This window comes from Chiloscyllium plagiosum, chromosome 30 (assembly GCF_004010195.1).
Source record: "Chiloscyllium plagiosum isolate BGI_BamShark_2017 chromosome 30, ASM401019v2, whole genome shotgun sequence".
Lineage (NCBI taxonomy): Eukaryota > Metazoa > Chordata > Chondrichthyes > Orectolobiformes > Hemiscylliidae > Chiloscyllium > Chiloscyllium plagiosum.
The window spans coordinates 6,920,207-6,937,602 of NC_057739.1; the positions used below are offsets into that span (position 1 = coordinate 6,920,207).

General features: G+C 43.6%; 1 protein-coding gene across 2 annotated transcripts in view; it reads right to left on the minus strand.

The window, feature by feature from the left end:
- The window catches only part of nsmfb (NMDA receptor synaptonuclear signaling and neuronal migration factor b), a 103,812-nt gene that overhangs the window by 43,801 nt on the left and 42,615 nt on the right, over positions 1-17,396 (minus strand). The window contains exons 4-7 of one of the 2 annotated variants that reach the window (XM_043719893.1): positions 17,302-17,377; positions 7,486-7,491; positions 7,298-7,366; positions 4,284-4,336 (exon numbers count right to left, since the gene is read on the minus strand). In XM_043719893.1, coding sequence (XP_043575828.1) covers positions 4,284-4,336; positions 7,298-7,366; positions 7,486-7,491; positions 17,302-17,377 — 204 coding nt within the window. The remainder of the gene's footprint in view (positions 1-4,283; positions 4,337-7,297; positions 7,367-7,485; positions 7,492-17,301; positions 17,378-17,396) is intronic. The other variant, XM_043719894.1, reaches the window with a different exon arrangement.

Here is a 17,396-nt window from a genome sequence, read left to right on the forward strand (position 1 = left end):
GGTGATGAATCCACTAAAGGATTTAATCAATAATTACACACAGAACTGTTGCCCCGTCCTCAATCACAGCCCAAAGTGTATTTTTGTAGTTCCTATCGATTGGATATATAGCTTTTTCTGAATTGCATCACCTTTTGAAATTATTGGTTGCCAGCTGCCCTAGTGATCAACTAGCTATTTGTCAGTGGCTGGTATTACATGTCAGGTTGGTGTCACAGTCTGAGCTGGTTTGTCCCAAACACCTACAGATTTAGTGTAGAGTCCCTAACCAAAAATCAAGGGTGGAAATAGTAGGCAATGCCCTCTTCCTCTAGCCCAAATACCTTCCAAACTAACACAAGAATTTGCACTTATGTGGTATCTTGTCTCTCAAAAGCATTTCTGCAATGAGTCATACTGCACACTCATTATATGGATCAGCTATAACATTGTTAACATTTAGCAGCAACTTGCTTAAGAAATGATGGCGTGTTAATGGTGCCTACACTGTTAATGTGCAAATTGACCAGCGACCTCAAGGAAGTAACCCTGCAGAAGCAAGGGAGTAGCATTGTTAATTAGAGAGTGCATTACAGCTGCAGAAAAGGAGGTTGTTGAGGAGGGTTTGTCTACAGAGTCAGTATGGGTGGGAGTCACTAACAGGAAGGAGTAGTCACTTTGTTGGGTGTTTTCTATAGACACCCCATTAGCAGCAGAGAGGTAGAGACTAGATTGGACAGCAGATCTTGCAAAGGTGCAGATGTAACAGAGTTGTTGTTATGGGTAACTTCAATTTCCCCAATATTGATTAGAACCTCCTCAGTGCAGATGATCTGGATGGAGCTGATTTTCTCAGGTGTGTCCAGGAAGGATTCCCTTCCTGACTCAATATATAGATAGGCCGACTGGGGGGAGGAGTATTGGATTTGGTGCTAGGTAACAAGCCAGGCCAGGTTTCAGGTCACTTGGTGGCAGACTATTTCGGTGACAGTGACCACAACTGCCTCACCTTTACCATAGCTATGGAGAGGGATAGGAACAGACAGATAGGAAGGTATTGAATTGGGAGAGGGGAACCTATACTGCTATTAGACAGGCACTGTGGAGTATAAATTGGGAACAATTGCTCAATGGGAAATGCACAATAGAAATGTGGAAGCCTTTTATGGAGCATTTGTTGGATAATTTTGTCCCACTGAGACAGGCAAGGAATGGTAAGGCAAAGGTGCCTTGGATCACAAGAGGATCTTCTCACATCAAGAGGAAGGAAGCTTATTTAAGGTTGAGGAAGTAAGGATCTGGCCCAGCTTTAGAGGATTACAGGGTAGCTAAGAAAGAACTCAAAAATGGACTAAGGAGAGCTACGAGGGGGCACAAAAATAGCCTTGGCGGGAAGGATTGGGTATGAGACGAATAAGAGAATGATAAGAGAGAGGGTAGGGCTGATCAGAGATAGCAGAGGGAACTTATGCTCAGAGTCTGAAGAGGTAGGGGAGACCCTAAATGAGATTTTTGCTTCAGCATTCACAAGTGAGAAGGACCTTGTTGATAGTGAGAACACTGTGGACTAGGTTAATAGGCTTGAAGAGACTGATATCAAGAAAGTGATGAGCTGGAAATTCTGGGAAGCATTAAGATAGATAAGTCCCCAGGAATGGACCAGATATATACGGGACGCAAGGAATGAGATTGCTGCGTCTCTGGCAATGATCCTTGCTTCCTCACTCTCCACGGGAGTGTTACCGGATGACTGGAGGGAAGTGAATGTTCTTCCTCTGTTCAAGAAAGGGAATAGGGAAAGCCCTGGGAATTACTGACCAGTCAGTCTTACGTCTGTGGTAAGCAAGGTGCTGGAAAGGATTCTGAGAGATAGAATTTATGACTATTTGGAAAAACATAGTTTGAATAATGATAGTCAGCATGGCTTTGTGAGGGGCAGGTCATGCCTCACAAGCCTTATTGAGTCCTTTGAGGAAGTGACGAGAAAAGTTGACAAAGGTTGAGCAGTGGGTGTGGTGTATATGGATTTCAGTAAGGCATTTGATAAGGTTCCCCACTGTAAGCCCATTCAGAAAGTTAGGAGGTATGGGATAATTTGGCTGTCTGGATACAGAATTGGCTGGCCGAAAGAAGACAGCGAGTAGTACTGGATGGAAAGTATTCCGCCTGGAGGTTGGTGATCAGTGGTGTCATGCAGGAATCTGTTCTTGAGCCTCTGTTCTTTGTAGTTTTTATAAATGATGAAGAAGGTGGAAGGGTTTGTCGATGACACAAAGGTAGGTGGGGTTATAGATAGTATGGGGGGCTGTTGCAGACTACAACATGGCACAGACAGGATGTAGAGCTGGGCTGGGAAGTGGCAGATGGATTCAACCTGGATAAATGCAAAGTGATTCATTTTGGAAGGTCAAATTTGAATGCTGAATACAGGGTTAAAGACAGGATTCTTGGCAGTGTGGAGGAACAGCAGGATCTTGGAGTCCATGTACATAGATCCCTCAAAGTTGCCACCCAAGTTGATAGGGTTGTTAAGAAGGCATATGATGCTTTGGCTTTCATAAGCAAGGGGATTGAGTTTAAGAGTTGCTAGGTTTTGCTGCAGCTCTGTAAAACCCTGATTAGACCACACTTGGAATATTGTGTCCAGTTCTGGTTGCCTCTTTATAGGAAGGATGTAGAAGGAGAGGGTGCAGAGGAGATTTACCAGGATGCTGCCTGGATTGTAGGGCTTTGTCTTATGAAGAAAGGTTGAGTGAGGTTGGGCTTTCACACTGGAGAAAAGAAGGAAGAGAGGTGACTTGATAGAGGTGTACAAAGTAACTTTTCCCCTGGGCAGAAATGACTGTCATGAGGGGTCATAGTTTTAAGGTGACTGGAGGAAGGTTTGGAGACATGTCAGTGGTGGGTGCATGGAATGCACTGCTAGCAATGGTAGTAGAGTCACAGACATTAGGAACATTTAAGCGACTGCTGGACAAGCACATGGATTGGCAATAAATTGAGGAATGTGTAGGTTAGGTTGACCTTAGCTGAAGATAAATACTAGGCACAACATCGTGGACTGAAAGGCCTGTTCTGTGCTGTACTGTTCTATGCTCTAAGTAAGAGACACTCTGGGAACTGCAAATCTTCAGAACTCGCTGGTAGACCTTACTCCCCTTGCATCTCAAACAGCATCTCAACCCTTACGCATGACCATTAAGAACATTTATTGTGACTGGAGTCACAAAGAAAGGTATACATGGGTAAGATTGCAGCAGGGGCATAGGGGCTATTTTCCTCAAGGACATTAGTTCATTATTTAGAGTTTTCTGAAATGAAACATGATATCTGATTATTTTTTCATTTTCACCTCAAATTTTCACACGGTCAGAATGCAATTTGAATTTGGGGTGTTTTGCCTCGGAATATTAATCCAGGACTCTGGATTAGTTCAAGATCGTGGCCATACTTAGAACTTAATGAAAAATCCTCCATTCCTCACTTGGCAGTTTGCATGAGGTGCCCAACTTGCAACTCTGAAGGTCTCTGAGAGGGAGCAGTAGGTGTAGGTCTGAGTCCCATTGCTCTGTTCCTCAGAATTATCCTCAGGCTTATTTCCTGTCACTTTGAAGTAGTGAGTACCATTATGTGACTGTGTAGCTCAGCATTTGACTGTTAATTTCACCTAATCCAAGAGATACTGACAACAACTCACAAACAGCCAGAATGACGGGCACAATGACACACAAACAGGCAGAATGAAAGGCACAATGACATACAGAGCTGAAAATGTGTTGCTGGAAAAGCGCAGCAGGTCAGGCAGCATCCAAGGAACAGGAGAATCGACGTTTCGGGCATAAGCCCTTCTTCAGGAATGAGGAAAGTGTGTGGGCACTTCCTGAAGAAGGGCTTATGCCCGAAACGTCGATTCTCCTGTTCCTTGGATGCTGCCTGACCTGCGTTTTTCCAGCAACACATTTTCAGCTCTGATCTCCAGCATCTGCAGCCCTCACTTTCTCCACAATGACATACAAACAGGCAGAACAACAGGCCTACAAACAGGCAGAATGGCAGGCCCATTGACACACAACAGGCAGAATGTCAGGCATACTGATACACTAACAGGTAGAATTAAGGTAGAATGACACACAAGCAGGCAAAACAACAGGCACATTGACAAACAAACATTCAGAATGACAGGCGAACAAACATAATGATTGACAGCAAACAGATCGATCAACATCCGAATAAATTAAGAGATAAACTGAAACGGAAACAGGTGGAGAAACAGAGGGACTAACACACAGACCACTCTGACTTACTTTGCACTCTGATTCTTCGACTCCCAACCATTCGAAGATGTTTGCGGAAATTTCTGCAGGTAAATAAAATGATATTTAAAATCACTAATCTAAGCCCCTTCAAGGGCAAAAGTGCGCTATTATATCACTATGGCTCCAGTTACACGTGGTTTTATGCCTGTTTAGTACAGAGAAAATAACAGCACAGGCACAATTTACTGGAGCAACAAACTGTGCTATGAAGGGGTCACCTAGTGGGGGCAGGTACAAAGGAGTTTCCTTTGTCAGTTGCATTGGCCCAGTGACCTATTTAACTGCTGGAAATGAGACGACTTTGGTGACTTCTGGATTAGGTTGTGTAATCTGTTCCTGTTTTACTTTCTGTAGTTGATAAGGTTCACAATGGCAGGAGAACCCAGGCCCACAGAATGTTCCTCCTGCAAAGAGTGGGAAATTAGGGACACCTCCAGTCTCCACGCTGATGACATATGCAGAACGTCTGTTCAGCTGCAGCTCCTGGTTTGCTCCCCAGAGCTGCAGATGGACTCACAATGGAGTATTCATGAGGCTGGGAATGTCACGAAGGGCATATTTAGTGAGCTGGTCACACCACTAGTAATGGCTATACACAAGAGTTTGGTGACGACCAGGAAGATGAGTAAGTGTGGACAGGCAGTACGGGAATCCCTGTGGCCATTCCCCTCTCAAACAGGTATACCATGTTGGAGGGAATGAATTGAATTTATTGTCACATGTACCGAGGCACAGTGAAAAGCTTTGTCTTGCAAGCAATACAGGCAGATCACAGAGTTAAGTAGCACAGATAGTAAATAATACGTAAGCAGTGACAAAAACAAAAGCACAGGTACAGAGCGAATGTTAAGAGTTTGTGAGGCCATTCAGTATTCTAACAACAGTAGAGTAGAAACTGTTGCAAAACCAGCTGGTGCGTGTGTTCCGGCTTCTGTACCTTCTCCCCGATGGTAGAGGTTGTAGAAAAACATTGCCAGGGTGGGATGGATCTTTAAGAATGCTGGTGGCCTTTCATTGACAGCAGGCTGGTAGATGGATACTATAGAATGGCCTCTCAGAGGAAAGCAGCAGTAGCAACCAGATCAGTGGTAGCACGACTGGCTCTGTTCTACAGCAGGGAGTGTCGAAGTGTGAGCAAACAGTAGTGACAGAGTACTCTATAGTCTGAGGCATAGGCTGCAAGCAAGATGGTGTATTGTCTCCCTCGTGTCAGGGTCAAGGATGTCTCTGAGCGAGCACAGGATACTCTCAAGGGGAAGGGTGAGCAGCCAGAGGTTGTGGTCTAAATTTGTACCAATGACATAGGCAGAAAGAGAGGTGAGGTCCTGCGAAAGGAGTTAGGTAGGATATTAAAAACAGGACCTCGAGAGTTGTAATCTCAGAATCACTTCCTGTGCTAAGTGCCAGTGAGGCTAGGAATAGAAAGATAGTACAGATAAATACATTGCTAAAGAGCTGCTATAGGAGGGAGGCCTTCAAGTATACGGAAATTTGGGATGTCTTCTGGGGCAGGTGAGACCTGTACAGGTTGCACCTAAACCAGAGGGGCACCAATATCCTGACAGGGAGGTTTGCTAGTGCCACTCAGGAAGATCTAAACAAGTGTGACATGATACAAAGGACAGTCGGAGTCTTTTTTTCTAGGGTAGAAACATGAATTACTTGAACACATAGATTTATGGTAAAAGGGGGAAGTTTAAGGGAGATGCGAGAGGCAAGTTGTTTTTTACACAGGGAGTGGTAAGAGCCTGGAATGACAGCCGGAGGAAGTGGTGGAAATGGATACAATAGCAAAGTTTAAGAGGCGTCTTCATTGATAAATGAACAGGCAGGGAATAAAGGCATATGGACCAAATGGAGGCAGAATGATTTTAATTTAAAAAGGCATCATGCATTAGCTCAGCCTTTGTGGACCAAAGGGCCTGTTCCTGTGTTGTTCTATTTTTGTTGTCCCATGAAGTGTTTGCTTCCAGGCTACTACTGGGGGCCTGGGAATGCAACTGACCACTCTTTGGCCCATTGACAGTGCTTAACAATGAGGACATCATACTTTCCCACACTGTCAGAACTTGGGAATGGAACACATTGCCATTTAGTCTAACTTCAAGTGCAGCTGGACTCAGAGCGCTCTGCTCTACTGCAACATCAGTGTGCCTCAGTAACACCATCCAACACTATACCAATTTGATACAGTTGCTGAAACTGTTAAGATTCTATCTCCATTGTCCTGGAACGTGTTTTTATTTATTCATTCTCAGGATGTGGGCATCACTGGCTTGGAGAAAGTGAGGAGTGCAGATGCTGGGGATCAGAGCTTGGGGAGGGGAAATGAGGAAGCTGGAGAAATCTGTATTCATCCCTTGTGGTTGGAGGGTTCCTAGGTGGAAGATGAGTCGCTTGGCCATTTATTACACATCCATAATTATCCAAAGGGCAGTTAAGATCCATTGCTGCTCGTCACATGCAAGCCAGACCAGGTAAGGACACCTTCCCTAAAATGATTTTCTGACATTCAATCATTAAGATTCTTAATTCCAGACTTTTTGCTAATGAATTCAAATTCCAACATCTGCCATGGCAGGATTCAAACTCAGGTCGCCCGAACATTACCTGGGTATCTGGATTAATAGTCTGGCGATAATACCACTAGGCTGTCACCTCCCCATATAACTAATGGCCAGACCTCTGCAAATTGACAGCTCATGTTCCTAGCTTGAACCACCAATATGGGGGTGGATTTTTGACTCTCAGAATTAATTCATACTGAGCCCAAGATGACATTGTACTACAGACACAGAAAACTGGACAGAGAAAGCCCCACCTACATGCTAACAGGGTCTGAGTTCACAGTGGAGAAAGGAGACAGTTGCCTGAACTGAAGTGTGAAAACAGTGTTTAAACTACAATATCACCAGTTACAAGGCATGACGTTTTCTGGTTATGTGGCAGCCAGTTGTGTCTCCAATAAGTGGAGCCAGAGGAATTGGCTAAGAGCCACATACCTCTGGATCACAGTGGCACATTCGTTCTCCCGCTTCCTCCTCTTCCTTTCCATGCAGCCCCGGAAAGCCCTGAGGGAAAATGTGATCAAAGTTCACCACAAACTGAGCTGTACATTGAAAATCAAGCACTGGCTCTCTAGACAAAAAGGAAAGGGTTGCTATGGAAATCGAAAAATAGAAGTACTCACGATATTCTTTATGACAGGATGGTTGATTGGCAGTAAAAGAGAAAAAGATCTTATTAATAATTCTGAGTTAGACATTCGGCATCATAGAGAAGTTGTTAAATAACACAATCCAAAAACCAACAAGTCCATTATAACCTTTTCCCCTAAGCCCCTTACACAATCCTGATGTAAAATCCCTATTTCCCAGGTAATGATATTTGAGAATATATTCCCAATTTGCAATGTTGTATAATCTATTCTTCTATTAGGAGATTGAAGAGATATTAGAACTGCTAACATAATCGTGACAAATGTGTTTATTAACGTTCATCCTGGTGGTTCACGCTAGGAACATCCTGGGAAAGACTGGTATTGGAATACAAAGACTGGTATTGGAATACAAAGACTGGTATTGGAATACAAAAGACTGGTATTGGAATACAAAGACTGGTATTGGAATACAAAGACTGGTACTGGAATACAAAGATTGGTACTGGAATACAAAGACTGGTATTGGAATACAAAGACTGGTATTGGAATACAAAGACTGGTACTGGAATACAAAGACTGGTATTGGAATACAAAGACTGGTCCTGGAATACAAAGATTGGTACTGGAATACAAAGACTGGTATTGACTGCACATACCAAGTTGAGCACTGAATGTGGTAGTGGACCCCTATCTTAAACCATCGGTAGCAGTTGGATAGAATGGAGTGAATAGCCATTTCAAAGAGCAGGCAAACTTCAGCCACATTAAAGTAGGATTGGGGCTACATAGATAACAAATGGGCAGTTTGATTTCCGACTCTAAAGGACAATAAGACATAAGGGAATTAAACATGCACAATCAAATGAGATACCGTTCATTTATGTACACTGTTAGGGGATACTTCAATCAGCTTAAAAAAGATTAACTTCTTTGTTAATTAATAGGACATTTATGCAAAAGCTTACTACTCTGAGGATATAAAACTGGTTAAAAATAGTCCTCGTTGAATGCTTGTCATCAAAATTGCCCGTAACGCCACTGTAGCTCAGTTGGATTATAAATTAAAATCTCGCCTTATGGAGCCCAGCTTGAAACTAGCAGTCATTGCATTAAACCTTTCTGTTTGTTATCAGAAAGAGGGTTAAGAATGCTGCTCATTATTTTGGTTCTCCCACTTAACTGATTCATATTTGGACCATGTGGCCCAAGTTCCCGGGATGAACATTAATAAGCACATTTGTCACCGCTACGCTAAGCAGTTCTAATAGCTCTTCAATCTCCTAATAGAAAAGGTTATAAAACAGTGCAAAACGGAAATAAACTTGAATTATATAGGCTTTCCCTTTTAGTGATTTTAATTAGATCAATTGTTTTCGAAGTTCAGAGGATGTGAGCCATTGCTGCACTTGGAATGATGAGGCTTCATATCAGGTAGGGTCCAGTACATCAATGAGGTAATTCAAAGGTGACAGATTGACATTCGTTGTGTCTATATTTGCACTGTGCAGGTGGAGCATCCCCGGTCCTATGTGTAATGGTGATCGATGACAAGGTCTTTGATAATTTATACATTCCCATCATATTTAGCCAGAGGAAGAATATTGGTACAGGCAGATGATCAGTGTTAACAAAAATCATGTCACCTGCCTATCAGTTATAGGATGATATTGACTCCTCAAGCTCCATCCATATCAGAGTCTTTGAAAGCAATTCTGCAACAAAGTGAAAACAGAAAATGCTGGAAATCACGGTGGATCAGGCAGTATCCACTGAGAGAGAGCAAGCTAACATTTTGAGTCTAGATGACTCTTCATCAGAGCTGACGTGAAGTGTGGAGTGGGCAATATGTAAGCAACAGTAAGGGGATGAAGTACTTTCTCTCCCCTAGCACTTCACCCCACCACCACTGCATAAATGCTGCCCCCTTCACACTTCATGTCAGCTCTGAAGAAGTCATCTAGACTTGAAACATTGGCATGCTCTCTCTCCATAATGCTGCCTGACCAGCTGTGATTTCCAGCATTTTCTATTTTCAGTACAGATCCCAGCAACTTGCTTCTGCAATAAAATAGACTGCCAATACCCTAAAGTAAAATGGCAATCCCAAAGCCAATCTTTTTAATCTCCTTGTCTTATCTCCCACATTTCATTCCTTCCCTTTCCACATCTTCTCTCCTTAATCTGATAGCTTCATTTGGTCCTGACTCCCCAGATACCACACCACTGCTGGGAGATTGCCTGGTAGTTATTAAAGAGGGAAGCACTTGGACTTATTTTGCACCATTCGTGAATGTGAAGCGTCTCAAAGTACTTGACAACCAAAGCAGAGCATTTGAAGTGTAGTCACTGTAGTTAGAAGGATTTACAACAGTCAACTGTGCCCAGTAAGGTCCTGTCAGATGACTGGATGATTTCTGGTGCTAGTTGAAGGGTAAGTATTAACTAGGATACTGTTTTTTTTCCTTGAACAGTGCTGTAAAATCATTTATGATTAGTCAGCAGATGGAGCATGGCATGAGTATGTGAAAACCCACTATGGAAATTTCTATGAATCTACATGAAATTCCCCTGTCCTTGTATTGCCATTTGGGTGTATTCTTATCAAACAGCACCATTTCACATCCTTGTCCTTTATAACTATAAAAGGTTCACTAAACTAACTCCTTGTTTTGGTTAAAGTCCACATGTGCAAGGGGCATTTTGGAATGGCCAACATTAGTTTGGCTGTGTGAATACCCTGGGAGACTGACAGGAAATGAAGAGACATGATGAGGCTGTACCAGTGATTGGACAGGGTGGAGATTCATTCAGTCCTTAAGTGAGATAGCGTCTCACAAGATAAATGATCCCTTTACCATTTCCATCAACTGATCTATCCTATCACTCTGACTTTTTTAGCTCAGTCAACTGTACCTCAAATGATGCAAGGTATTTCTCCTTTTTTCTTTGTATCAGGAGTTTGTGTGTTCAGGACTTGCACATAGGTTCAGCACTAATGTTTGAGTGCAGCATGAATACAGGTATTCTAATAAGAAGTTAACTTGAGGTGTTCTCCTCGTATTCTGACAATATTGACCTATTGCACAACACCTCAAACAGATGTTTGTTTTAACACATAGCCTGTGACTATTACAACGCGGGATTTTAGTTGCCCATACAGATCTTTATTTCTCTCGTTCCATCCCTAAGTCAGCTAATACTGCAAACAGATAAATTTCTGTACCTCATTCACAATTTATGGGAACTTCCTACATTCTGACAGTGAATATAATTTAAAAGTACTTCACTGGTGGCAGAGAGTTTTGGGCAATCTGAGGTCATGGAATTTAAGTCACTTTTCGGATCAGCATCCCGACTCATCTGTGAATTTTCTGCTGGGTTTGCAAGATGCCTATGTATCACCGGAGCTGAAGCTCATGCCCAAGGGACTGCGCAGCTGCACTGTCTAAACCCAAAACTGACTGTAGCAACAAGCTGGCATTCATTCTTATAAAACTGGCAATCCCAATATGGATCATAGGAAATAACAAAAGTAGACCATTCAGTCCTTCAAGCTTGTCCTTCCAAAGACAGAGATTATGGCTGATCTTCCACTTGAATGCCATTTTTCCACTCGAGTCACTTCTCCCTTGCTGTCTTTGGTATCTAGAAATCTGTTGATCTCTGTCCTGAACATTCTCAATAACTGAATCACCACAGCCCTTTAGGGTAGGGAACTTCAGAGATTTACTACACTCAATGAAGAAATTTCTCCTCATCTTGATCTTAAATGGCCTGTCCCTTAATCCTAGACTCCTAGATGCTGCCTGACCTGCTGCGCTTTTCCAGCAACACATTTTCAGCTCCTAGACTCCTACAGCCAAGGGAGCATCCTTCCTGCAGGTTAATGACTCATTGTGTAAAATTGTATCTATTAAATTGACTATTATTATAAATATATTGATCCACACATTCATGCTAAGAATGAAGTAAAACTAGTCAGCAATTTGAACCAAGCCTCTTGTCACTGTGCACGGTCTCTGTTTGCTTTTGGAGACTTTGAGAAAAATATACATCCAGCTTACATACAGATCTGCATGAATCTGATTCAGATCACGTGGCAGTGCTACCCTTTAAATCCTGTCTTAAATCATCGCACGAGTGCCTAAAGAACTGTGACAGTTAAACTCCTGTATAACCAAGACATCAAACACCTCAAAACAGCAACTGTCTTTGCTAAAGCTGAGACAATGTCTACAGGGCTTCTGAATCAGTGAGAAAAGTGGTGAAAGGGTGGAAATGTTTTTTTTTGAGTTTACCTCACTGCCAAGGTACCACAGAGGAATGAGAAATTCTGGAGCGTACGAACTACAACTAATAATATCAGGGCTTTGAAAACACTGTGGATTTAAGATCAGAATAATCACAGATCCCTTCACTACTTGATCTGTTCGCTGCCACAATAGATTATCATCAAGAAAGTTATTGGCTGAAAGCCTGCAGTTATTACATTAATGCATGGGACACAGCTGGTACATTACATTTACATTCAGTTGTAAATTCACAAATGGAGTGCTCGCTGTACATGCTAGCTGTCTGAACCTACTGCTATTCAATATTCAGTGTGAGCTCATTAAACACCAAACTGAGCTCTGAAGTGCTGGCAAATCTCACACATTTAACAAAAAACACTGATAGCAATAATAGGTCAAAAGTGCTTCAGCAAAGGCTTGAATATTGGGTGACACCAATTAGTTCCAGATTAATGGAACACTATTTCGGGTCTAGGAAGCATGTGGACCAGTGCTCAAGCCCAAGTACATGTTGTTTCTGTCATTACTGCATTCAGATGCAGCTTGCTCTCATATACTGTACACACTGGATAAAGAGGAACTCTCACAGGAGTGACTGCACAGCTCATGCAGGACCAGCTCCTCATTATTAGCGACACAGAAAACAGGAATGATCCATTCCATCTGGTACTTATAAGCTCACATATGTCTCAATCACAGCTTCTCTACTTGTATATAGAGAATGTTAATTTTCTACTGCCTATATTCTAACTCGTGTGAAGTCTCATTCACCCTCAACTCTGTGCTCACTGACCTATACTGTTCCTGGATTCTGAATGCCTCGATTTTCAATCCAGTTCCTTGGCTTCAAACTCTCTGATGGCCTCAACTTATTCCAACTCTGAAACTTTTTCCAACTCTGAAACTTTTTCCAACTCTGAAACGTTTCCCAGTCCCTCAACGCTCTGTGATGTCAGTACTCTTCTATTCTAACATCTTGTACATCCTCCACTTCCCTCAACTCAGCATTAAGAATGCACTGTTAGCCATCTATCACCTAAACTCTGAGATTCTGAAACTCTCTCTTTGAAGACAATCCCTAGAGCCAATCACTTGTCAAAGCTTTGATACAACTACTCATTTTTGGTTAAATGTCACTTTATAACTAAATCACAGTGCAATGCATAGGAATATTTTACCATGTGCAATGTAAATGCAAGTTGTTGTTGATACTGTACAGGTTGTGTGTATCTTGTGTCACCTTCATTTACATAGCATACATATGGGGAGTAATCAGTCCATTTCATCAGACATAGTAGTCTTTGTGTCAGCTCTGTGGAATGTGTAAAGTAGGAACACATAGATGCTGGAAGAATGCAAAAGGTCAGATAACACAGTGTTAACACTGTTGCAGACAGCCTTTCATCACAACATTGAGATGAGGCATTAACTCTGACCTGCTGAGTGCTTCCACCTTCTTTTCGTTCTGACCTCAGAATTCCCACGTATTCTGCACTGTTCTACTTTTCCATTGAACATACTGTTGCTTTAAAAGCAATGATTCATTCCTATTGTCATTCTGTGCATCATGTTTGTGTCTTGGAACAAGCTCCTGTGCAGGGCACTGTTTGAAAAGGGGAAACCCCAGTCCCATTCAGCACTGTATATCAACTTATACCTACACCCCACCTTTGATGTAAATTGTGCCAAAGGCTTCACAGGAATACCATTAGATATATGCTTATTGCACAACGGTTCAGAAGTGATCATCTAAACAGACGAATTCAGGAGGCTGGAAGAACACAGCAGAGCCAGGCAGCATCAGAAGGTGGAGAGGTCAACGTTTCTGGTGTAACCCTTCCAGTTGGTGGCTGGAAGGAAGAGTCGATGAGAGGAATGGAAGGGAGGGGGAGAGGCCGGAAAGGGAGTCAAGGATGGGAGGGAAAGTGACTTGAAATCGCAAAACTCATTATGGAGTCCTCCAGGTTATAGACTGCCCAGGCAAGACGATGAGGTGGTGTTCCTCCAGTTTGCGGTCTGATTGGTTGTGGCAATGGAGGAGGCCAAGGATGGTCATGTCAGAAAGGGAGTGGGAAGGGGAATTAACATGGGCGGTGACTGGGAGGTCAGGTCAGCCCCCGCAGGCCCAGCTGAGATGCTCAGCAAAACATGCCCTTAGTTTACATTTGGTCTCCCTGATGTAAAGAAGACCACGTCGAGAGCACTGGATACAGTAAACTAGGTTGGAGGAGAGGCAGGTAACTTCTGTTTCATCTGGAAGGACTGTCTGGGGCTCTGGATGGAGGTGAGGGGCATGGTGTACCAGCAGGTTTCACATCTTTTCCGGTTGCAGGGGAAGATACCTGGGGTTTGGGGAGGTTCGTGGGAGAGTGGCTCGAACCAAGGATTGTCGAAGGGAATGATCCTTGCGGAAGGCAGAGAGGGATGGGGAGGAAAAGATATTCTTGATAGTGGGGTCTGGTGGGAGTTGGCGGAAGTGTTTAAGGATAATGTGTTCGATGCAGAGGCTGGTGGAGTCGTAGGTGAGGACAAGGGGTACCCTTTCTTTATTGCTTTTAGAGGTGGCATGGTTTAGAGTAGTGAAACAGGGAATGAAGGTGGTACGGTGGAAGGCTGTCTAGATGACAGAGGGGGGGTAAGCATATTGTTCAAAATAGGTGGACAGCTGGGATGCTTGGGAGTGGAATGTCTCCTCACCTGGGCAGACATGGTGGAGGAATTGGGAGAACAGGATGGAGTTTTTGCAGGATACTTGGTGGGAGGAGGTGTAGTCCAGGTAGTTGAGTCTGTGGGCTATAGTAAACGTCTTTCTGGATTAGTGGTGCTGGAAGAGCACAGCAATTCAGGCAGCATCCGAGGACAGGCAAAATCGACGTTTCGGGCAAAAGCCCTTCCTGATGAAGGGCTTTTGCCCGAAATGTCGATTTTGCCTGTCCTCGGATGCTGCCTGAATTGCTGTGCTCTTCCAGCACCACTAATCCAGAATCTGGTTTCCAGCATCTGCAGTCATTGTTTTTACCTCTATAGTAAACGTCTGTCTGGGGTATGGTGCCTGTGCTTACACAGTACCTACACAGGCACCATACCCCAACTCTTCCGCCGTTACATCGATGACTGTATCGGTGCAGCGTCCTGCACCCAGGATGAACTGGAGCAGTTCTTCGACTTCGCTCACAACTTCCACCCCGCCCGCAAATTCACTTGGTCCACCTCGGACACCTCCCTCCCCTCTCTTGACCTCTCCATTTCCATCCCCAGCGACAATCTCCAGACAGACGTTTACTATAAACCCACAGACTCAACTACCTGGACTACACCTCCTCCCACCAAGTATCCTGCAAAAACTCCATCCCATTCTCCCAATTCCTCCACCGTGTCTGCCCAAGTGAGGAGACATTCCACTGCCAAGAATCCCAGCTGTCCACCTATTTTGAACAATGTGTTTTCTCCCCTGTCATCCAGACAGCCTTCCACCGCACCGCCTCCATTCCTTGTTCCACTGTTCGAAACCATGACCCCTCCCAATACAATAAAGACAGAGTCCCCCTTGTCCTCACCTACCACCCCACCAGTCTCCAAATCCAACACATCATTCTTAAACACTTCCCCAATCCAACTAGACCCCACCAACAAAAACACCTCTCCTCCCCACCCCACTCTGCATTCTGCAAGGCTCATTCCCTTTGACAATCCTTGGTTCGTACCAGTCCCCACCAAACCCCAGGTATCTTCCCCTGCAGCCGGAAAAGATGTAAAGCCTGCTGGTACACCACCACCCCTCACTTCCATCCAGGGCCCCAAACAGTCCTTCCAGGTGAAGCAGAGGTTCACCTGCCTCTCCCCCAACCTAGTTTACTGTATCCAGTGCTCCCGATGTGGTCTTCTCTACATCGGGGAGAATAAAAGTAAACTAAGGGAACATTTCGCCAAGCATTTCAGCCAGGCCTTCGGGGGCCAACCTGACCTCCCAGTCACCACCCATTTTAATTCACCTTCCCACTCCCTTTTCTGACATGGCTATCCTTGGCCTCCTTCATTGCCACAACAAACCAAACCGCAAAATGGAGGATTAACACCTCATCTTCCACCTGGGTAACCTACAGCCTGGAGGGCTCCACACAGTGTTCTGCAATTTCAAATAACCTCCATTCCCATCCCTGACTCCCTTCCCAGCCCCTCCCGTTCCCTTCCATTCCTCTGATCGAACCCTCCCTTCCAGCCACCAACCAGCTTCATTCCTCCCATCAACCAACTAGGTCATACCCTCTATCAGTGTTCACCTATCCCCGGTTCGCCACCCTAGCCCGCCAGCCCCTTTATCTGAAGCTCTCCTTATACCTATCCCCATCCTGAAGAAGGGTTACACCCGAAACGTTGACTTCTCCACCTCCTGATGCTGCCTGGCTTGCTCGACTCCTCCAGCTTCCTGCCTGTCTACTTTGGTTTCCAGCATCTGCAGTTTTTTTTGTCTCTTTATGAATTCAGAGCAGTAGGCCATTCAGCCCCTCAAGCCTGTTTGTCCACTTACATCTTAGTTGATCTGATTTTAACCTCAAATCTTCACTCTCTCCTACCCCCGTAAACTCTTAGTCCTTTGCTTAAGAATTATCCATCTACTTTTGCCTTAAATATTTGGGGCTCTGCTTCCATTGCCTGTTCAGGAAGAGAGTTCAAAGAATCACATCTATTGAGAAAGAGAATTCCTCATCTGTGTTTTAATTGGGTAAAATCTGCTTTTTAAACAGTGGCTCAGTGGTTCTAGATTGTCCTATTAAGAGGAAACATCCCCTCCAGATCTTCCCTATCAAGATATGAAGACCCTTCAGGATCTTAATTCACTAAAAGGTAGTGGATATAAGCCTGGCCTGGTCAACCTTTCCTAATAAGAAAACTTGCTCATTCCAGAGATTAGTTCTCTCAACTACTCCATTATATTTACATCTTTCTTTGAATAAGAAGACCAATACTGTACATAGTACTCCAAATGTGGTCTTACCCATATAACTGAAGCATAACCTCCCTACTTTGGTATTAAATTCTCTTCACAATAAATAATATTGTATTTGCTTTCCTAATTATCTGTTGTACCTGCACACTAACCTTTTGCTATCCATTTGTGAGGACAACCAGTTTCCCTATATCGCAGAGCTCTGCAATCTTCCATCATTTGGAATCATTCCACATTTTCGCTCACTAAAGTAACCTATCCATCTTTTGTGACCTCTTAAATTAATCTGCATAACTTACTTTCCTACCTATCTTGTGCCATTAACAAATTTGGAATTTACGTCCCAAATCCCTTCATCTAAGTCACTTGTAAAGAGTTGAGGCAGATTGTGCACAATTGCGGTCACATCACAGAGCCCTGTGGCACATCACTCATTACATCTTGCCAACCTGAAAAAGACCCATTTATGCCTACTCCCAGCTAGTCTTCTATTCATACCAATGTGCCTCCCAATGCACCATGAGATCTTTATTTTCTACAATAACCTTTGATGTGGGACTTTATCAACTATTTTTGGAAATCTATGATCCCCTGTATCATACTCACGCCTGCATTGTGGTGGTTGCTGTCTGAAAGTTGAAGAGGTTTTCCTTTGGGAACCAAGTCCGAATTGGGACATCATCTGAAACAGAAAAATTATT